Consider the following 7,938-nt stretch of genomic DNA (forward strand, 5'->3'; position numbering starts at 1 on the left):
TGGTTTTAAAGGTAGCAGATGCCACAGTGTGACTGTGTATGGCCTGTAGAAGCTCAGAGCGACTTCTGGCAGAAATTCAGAGAGGAAGTTTAAACCTTAGCCTGGTGTCTTCGATCCTGCTCCACCAAACATGCCTGAAAGCAGACACAGTTCCAGACACAGCCAAAGCCAACACTTCGAATTCAGCCTTTCCAAAACATCAGCAGAAGACCCAGTTACAGCACTCCGTACTACTGGCCTACAGAACTGTGAACTTAAAAATGAGCATCAAACAGAGGGAGTGCCACTGTAAGCCACATTAATGGTACTTCGTTACACAGCTCAGGAAACTCACACAATTATTATAGCATTAAAGAAAAAGGAGGTAAAAACCTCCCATGTGTAGGGTATCAAATGGACCATGAAAACTAAGAGGTGCTTGTTTTCAAAAGCATTGTGTGAGCTGGCAAAATGACTCAGCAAGTAAAGACACTTGCCACTAAGGCTGACAACCTTAGCTCAACCCTGAACCCACATACATACACACACACACATACACACACACAAATAATAATTAGAAATTTGCTATATATACATGGTGTTTGTTTGTTTGTTTGTTTTAAAGAAATAAAAAAGTTCCCTATTTCCAGTGTGGCTTGCTGTCAGAAGATCCTGGGTCGCCTAGATCACTAGTCTGCTCAGGTGATCACCTCACCAGGGGTGAGCACCACCACTCCTGTCACCTCCACTCCCTGACTGAGGCTTCATTACCACTGAAATTGTGAGGGAAATGGCCTGTGTTTGTTTGAGACAGGTCTCACTGTAAACCAAACTGGCCTCAGATTCAAAGGGATCCTGCCTCTGTCTCCCCAGTGCTAGGATTAAATGTATGTGCCAACACACATGATGCCAAAAAAATAGTTTTTTTTATATAAGCAACAGAAAGCAAATACCGACAGGTCTGAGTTTAGGGGAAGTGGGTGTCATCAAAAAGCTCTATGGGAGTGACCAGCTTTCCTCCTTCAGTGTCTACAAAGGCTGTCCACGTCACCATAGCCAACTTCTCAGTTATGCCCGTCTCTCTTATATGTGGCCAGTATAGCACCATGTGTGACAGGCTGTGATTCCCATGTTAGGTTCTAAGGACCATGAAGATCATTATCAGTTGCTGATACTGGTTTACAGGTTATCTCAGGTAGAATACCAGATTTGGTAAAAGGAAGGAAGGAAGGAAGGAAGGAAGGAAGGAAGGAAGGAAGGAAGGAAGGAAGGAAGGAAGGAAGGGGCTTTGTAGCATATGGTAAAGGTGAGTATGGGGCAGGGAGGGGTATAGTCAAAGTCTATGTTCTTGAATTATTAAGCCCCACAGAAATCACTTCAAGTCAACAGAGCACAGGAGCCAGCGGTTCTCCTCTCACCCACTCCCCTCCTGCTTACAGCCTGTTCCCCCAAACATATTTAATTCAAGGGAAATTTTGATCCTCTGAGCCTGCCATGTGTGGGTTTTCTGATGTCTGCAGTCACTGACCCACAACACACACCCATCTGTGTCCCTACTCACGCTTGATGGTGTATCCTGGGAAGTGGGCAGCAGCAACATGCAGGACAGTGCAGCCAGCATCATCTCTATGGTTGATGTGCTCTTTCCACTCAGGCTGGTGTTCCATTATCCACCGGAAAAGCTGACTTTCTTCTGGGCAGAAATAAGTTGCAAATATTATTTTCTACATAAAATCAGCAAAACAAACCAACTGAATGCCCCACAAGGGATCAAAATGGGTACTACAACATACATTTCTACTCTCCACCAAAAGGGAAGAGGTGAGGCAGGCATTTCACGATAATCTTAGGTCAGGATGCCTAGAAGGAATTCTTGCCTATGTGATTTACTGAGTGAGAGAAACTCAAAAGAAAGAGAAGAAGAAATCAGAGCAGACAGGGGAAGAAGCTAAGACTGTGCCTTGAGCTGCATCTGGCTCCAGCTATGGTAAAGTGGACACAGGACAGGGTCTTGACCTTTAGGACACAGGAAATTTTCTAATCGTCATTTGAAAATGGAGTCCAGGATTATATTGCTTTTAGTCAGGCCTTACTTTTAAATGCTTATCTTCCAATCTCTGCACAAGAGGAAGGACAGTGTCATGTACAAAATCCCCAGAGTATAGAATGGATAATGGTAGAACAGAAATAAAAGACGGAAAAGTTAAGCACCAGGCCCTGGCCACCCCAATTCCCTCTGGAACAATAACACAGCCTAGAAGAGCTAAACAGAGCTCTCTTGGCTTCTTCTGGTCCAGGCAGGTGTCAAACTTAAACAAGAAAACCCAAGTTTCTATCTGGTGTGGTATAAGTGTATGTATATTAATGATAGACATGAATATTTAACTTTTTAAAACCAAATGATTAAGCTTTAGAGAGTCTATTTTATGAAAATGGCAGCTCTGTTAGGTCTAGTGGTACATGCCTATAGTCCCTGGTGCTCTGAAGGCCAATGCAAGAGGAACACAAATCCAAGGCCTGCCTGAGTTACAACTGAATTCAAAGCCAGACAGAGGGACTAACAAAACACAGTCTCAAAATTAGAAAGGGTGTGAGGGCAAGAGTCACTCATTGGTGAACAGCTTGCCTAGCATGTGTAACAGCCCTTCTTTCTACCCTAAGGGAAAAAGAGGGAGGGAGGGGAAGAAGAGAGAGAGAGTGTGTTTGCAGTCCCTTGACAATATAACCAACTGTGTCAGTATTAGCCCGTGTTCTTCTCAAGGATCTCCTAGTACAGTCCCAAACAAAACACAGTTGTAGGCCCTCTAGGTGAGGGAGAAAAACATGTTGAGGGACAGAACCATGCAAGCTGCCTCTGTCTCAACAGTTACTCTGTCCCAATCCCTATCTGGGACAGGGATCCTTACCCTTCTGTCTAGCCTCTAAAAACACAAAATCTTTGCAAGCTGAATCTCTGGAAACTACTAGGTGCCAGGAGAAATAAAGATTTCATGTATATGCTGAAACTCTGAATCGCTTGCATAGCCTGCCTTCAAGTAGCTCAACTCTGGCTCTGAGCTGCCAAACAGCTAGGTGAAGGGGAGAGCACTCACTCGATTGGATGCAGAGACGCATGAGGGCATGGAGAGGGTTGGGTCCTATGGTTTCAACGTTTGCACCGATGGAGATGAGCCACTGAACCAACTTGGGCACTTGTTCCATTTTCTCATAAAGTCCAATGAAGACATACTTCTGGGGAAAAACAACAACAACATATACTAGCAGATTCACGGGAGTTACTACATTGTTACTAAACTTTGAACCCCATCATCCACAAATTTTTAAACCAGTAAAACATGAATTAATTATGTTCTGCCTGAGAATATCATGAATAGCACATCTACAATGAAGCAGCTGCTGGGAAGTCCTAAACACAAGTGACATGGCCTCCCTCCTATAAAGATACATTCCTAGAATCACTCCCTTACCTCAAAAAGACTCTGAAGTGACAACTCAGGGACATGGATGTTGCTTGGCAGTCTGTCTTTCTTTGCTGACAACAGTAGAAACGACTGCTTATAAGGAAGAACAAGAGAAGGTTGGCACAGTAATATTACCCACATAAGTTATTAGAACAGAAAGGTTATTGCATGAGCTAACAACAATCAAAATACAAGCTTCATCTACTTTTTAAGCTACTACAAAGTTTGTTAGCCTGAACCATGATAATCAGTCTCTGTCTAGCTATCTTCCTGGCTGCCTGGGAGCAAAGTTCTTTCCACATTCCTTCACAACCTGCTATGGACAATATTCTCTAATATCAAGCAGCATGAGATGGGATAAGGGCAGTCTGATGTCACACAGACCTAAAGTTCCAGACTTGACATGACCATGCCTAGAGACGTAACTCTAGCCTCTCTCCCTCACACACGTCCCCACCAATGGACTAGGATCCCAGAAACTGAGACTAAGGCCATAGTTTGCTAATAGGTCCTTTCAGTTTGATTCATGGTTAATACACACCTTCCACAGGCCCACTGCCTGTGCTTAGCCCTAGATAATGCATTCAGGGCTTTGTCTGTCCTGACGGCTGGCCTGGCTTTTACAAGATGCCTCAGTCCCCAATATTTAAAACTACCTATACATCACTAGAGCTAGGATGTTGGGCCTGCCCCCTCGGACTGGATTCCTGGGCTTTCCCTTGATTGTGTAGGACAATGATGTCAGATTATTATAAAACTCCTTTACTTAGCAGTTGAAGAGATGCTCAGTGGCTAAGAGGGGCTGCTCTTCCAGAGGACCAGAATTCAATTCCCAGCACCCACATGGCAGCCTACAACCATTTGTAACTCCAGTTCCAAGAATCTGACAATCTGACATGCTCTACTATCCCCTGGGTACCAGACAAGCATGTGGTATACTGGCAAACACCATAAACATTTAGAAAAAGGAAAAGAAACTTGTTCACTCAGTGCTTAGCACACTGTAGAACTCCAGCACATACTACAGTTATCACTAGGTTCCCTCAATTGTTCCTTTTTACTTCTCAGCAAAACCCTAAGAAATTAACTCTGTATGCTGCAACTTACAAATGAAAATCTGAAGCTCAAAGGAGAAATTACCAGTCCAAGTAGTAACGGAGGGAAAGGCCTCAAGGACACCTCTGATCTTATTTAGCTGTTAGCAAGCTCTTTTAAAACTACACAGAAACCTTTAGTTGGTAAAGTGCATGTCAGGCAACTATCAAGGTCTGAGTTCAGATCCCCAGCATCCACATAAAAACCCAGGCACAGAAACAGGCATCTATAACTCCAGCCGAGGCAAAAGAAGACAGGTCAATCCCTGATGTTCACTGGCCAACCAGCCTATCTGAATGACAGGCTCCAGGTTCAGTGACAGATCCTGTTCAACAAAACAAGGTGGAATGACTGAGGAAGATATGCAGCATTAACCTCAGGCCTTCACACATAAGTACACACATGTGCATATGCATCTGCATGCACATATGCATACACAAAGAACCACACAACACATATACTGTACACAACACACATACATACACAAAGGCACACATGCATGAGGTATGCATGTGCATATACCCCCACACTAAGAAAAAATAAATAAAAAAATGTTTTAAGGAAGTTATTCTGGTATCAAGATAATACATTACATTCCCTTGGTGTCAAAGAAAGAAATAATTTAATACAGTGTGTGTTTTCGTAGTAAGAGTCACCTCCTGTACTCACATGCCATAGTCCTTTCTTTGCCAACTTCTCTATTACAGATTGCCACACTTCTGTTGAAAATCCAGTAGTGAAAATATGATCAAAGCAGGGCAAGAAACTCTGCAAGACAATGGAGTCACCTGAAAGAAAATTCCATAGCTTAGAAACTTTCAAGTGAGGGACGCCTAGAGCCCTAAAGAACAGTTCCCCAATGAAGATCATGTAGAGTCAAATGATAAGTTAAAGATCTCAGGAGGAAAACTCCCCTCAAAGGAGAAATCCATGACTGACAACTATCTTAAGTTTCTCCATACAGTCAGTCCCCTAAGAGTCAGATGCCACAACGTAAGCTAACCATCACTTAGCTTTCCTGTCTGCAGAGCCCAGTGACAGAAGCTTCGATTTATCCTCTCAAGTAAACCACCAAGGCAATGCTATTTAAATAGAAGCCCAAGTGGGGTCACAAAGCTCACTCTGGTGACAAATACTATTGTTTATTCAACAAGTGGAAAGCATGATCCTGGAATGGCGAGCAGATAATGCCTAGCAGAAACCCCTTCTAACACAGGGGCCTGTCAACTCCTGCAGCTCCTTATCCTGCAGACCACATCTCTCAAACACACAATGGAGATGTCTAAGGGAATAGGTAAGTAGCAGAACAACATGGCACCTCTTCCAGGGTCAGAAATTCCAAAACCTAAGTAAATAAGTAAAAAACAAAATTTAATTAAATTAAATAGATAGATAGATAGATAGATAGATAGATAGATAGATAGATAGATAGATAGATAGACATAGATATGGATAAGAATATGAAGGGATGTAAAACTTCATGAATTTGCTTTTAAAATTTTAGGAACTGTGCCATAGGCCTATTTCACTTTCCAAAAAGGGAGTGCTCTGGGAGGAAATTTTGCAGTGTGGTGCCCTAAAAGAGGGATGGCACAGTGGTCAAGAGCATAGCCCAGTCTTCCAGAGGAGCTGGATCTTGTTCTCAGCACCCGAATATCCACATACAGTGGCTCACAACCATCTACAACTGCAGCTCTTGGGGATCCAACACCCTCCTCTGTCCACTAACAGCACCTGCACACACAGTATACATTCTGGCTCAGCGAGAGATCCAGTGGACAGCAGATGAGAAATAACTGCTGTTGACTTCTGGCCCTAAGATGGGCACACATACACACACATGCACTCACACAGATGAAGAAAGACTCTGAGGAAGCTCTGGGAACTGGCCAAGCCATTACTTTAGAAGGAAAATAGACCATCTTTGGACACTGCGAACCAAACTCTCAGGAAAGAAAATGTGAGCTACCTGGAGGCTCTCTATTTCTTTGTCTGGAGGACACAGGTGTGCCTAACCCTTTCCCACTGCCTAAGTACTAATCCCTCTCTGTCCCCATCATGCCATAGTCTGTAAGGCTCTACCACAGACCACAAGTGTGTGTGAAGATGGTTGCAATGGAACAGCTAAGGGAAGAGCAGCTCAATCACTAGCAACAGCGGTTTCCCTACTTTAGAAAGCCAAGATTATTTCTTAGTGATTCTAGAGTGTCTGTAACTTTTATATTCTGAGACCTCTGAAATAGGAGTATGCCTTAAAGTAGATGCTATTTTCCCTGGAACAACAAACATGAGTGGCACATGTTAAGTCAGTATAATTTAAATCTGATAGACACACTATCTGAAGGCAAAGTTACTGCCAGGGCAGTAGACTGCACCATCTCTGGCAAGAAGTGTAAGATGCAAGGTCCCCCTGAGCCCTCCTGGAATAGTATGTAAGGCCTTTGATCCCTGGGCAAGGAGTTTTGCAGCTAAGTTGCCAAACATTCATTGCCAGCTATCCCAGGACCCTCCATCAGCCCTCTAGGTTATTTTCATAGCGAACAAGGGTCAATGAGATGACACAGCACATAAAGGCTTGCTAAACAATCTGAAAACTTAAGAGAGAAAACAAACACACACTAAGAATAATAATTTTTTAAGAAAAAAAGAATGACTTTCAGCAGATTAGAGAAAAATACTTGAAAGAACAAAATCATCCAGGAGAAGTAGTATAAGAAGGAACTCTCTAACCACTAGTAAGGGAAACTTACAGGTTGAAAAACATGACTCCATAAGAGCAATACTACTTTGCTGTTTTTACAAAGACACAAGCCATTGAAGTTTCCAAAATGCCTTCTGTCAGACCAGTTTCATTCCAACTGAATACATTAGCCCCAGAAGAACACTGGAGTCATTTCTTCATGAGGCTTTTGAGGTAAATAACAAGGACTTAAAATATTCTTCTCCAGTTTGACTTACTGCTCATCGTTGTGAAGATCCCAACAAGAAAACCAGGAACCTGCACTTGTTCTGGGCTTCTCTGCAAAAGTCGTAGACCCTCAAAAAACATCTGAGCAGCTTCATAAGGCTGGAGCAAGTGCAGCAAGGAGTAACCAGCTCGGTAGTACCCCTGGAAAAAGACAAAGTAAAGCTGTCATGTTCCTATCACCTCTACCCTGCTGCTGAAAAGAAAAGCAAACTTCAATCCAACTCCAGAAGTCTCACTGTGTGCAAAGAAACCCACTGCCCCATGTGTGCCTCTGAGTGTGTGTGGGTGTGGGTGTGGGTGTGTGAGTGTGGGGGTGTGGGTGTGTGTGTGGGGGGGTGTGGGTGTGTGAGTGTGGGTGTGGGTGTGTGGGTGTGTGGGTGTGGGTGTGTGGGTGTGTGGATGTGTGAGTGTGGGTGTGGGTGTGTGGGTGTGTGG

General features: G+C 43.5%; 1 protein-coding gene across 1 annotated transcript in view; it reads right to left on the reverse strand.

Moving 5' to 3' along the window:
* Trank1 (tetratricopeptide repeat and ankyrin repeat containing 1) overlaps window positions 1–7,938 on the reverse strand; it is an 85,458-nt gene that overhangs the window by 47,734 nt on the left and 29,786 nt on the right. Inside the window, exons 3-7 of the mRNA XM_028787105.1 lie at window positions 7,494–7,644; window positions 5,205–5,323; window positions 3,447–3,530; window positions 3,072–3,210; window positions 1,541–1,672 (exon numbers count right to left, since the gene is read on the reverse strand). Of these exons, the coding sequence (XP_028642938.1) occupies window positions 1,541–1,672; window positions 3,072–3,210; window positions 3,447–3,530; window positions 5,205–5,323; window positions 7,494–7,644 (625 nt within the window). The remainder of the gene's footprint in view (window positions 1–1,540; window positions 1,673–3,071; window positions 3,211–3,446; window positions 3,531–5,204; window positions 5,324–7,493; window positions 7,645–7,938) is intronic.

Source organism: Grammomys surdaster, unplaced genomic scaffold, assembly GCF_004785775.1.
Source record: "Grammomys surdaster isolate TR1022 unplaced genomic scaffold, NIH_TR_1.0 125606, whole genome shotgun sequence".
Classification (NCBI taxonomy): Eukaryota; Metazoa; Chordata; class Mammalia; order Rodentia; family Muridae; genus Grammomys; species Grammomys surdaster.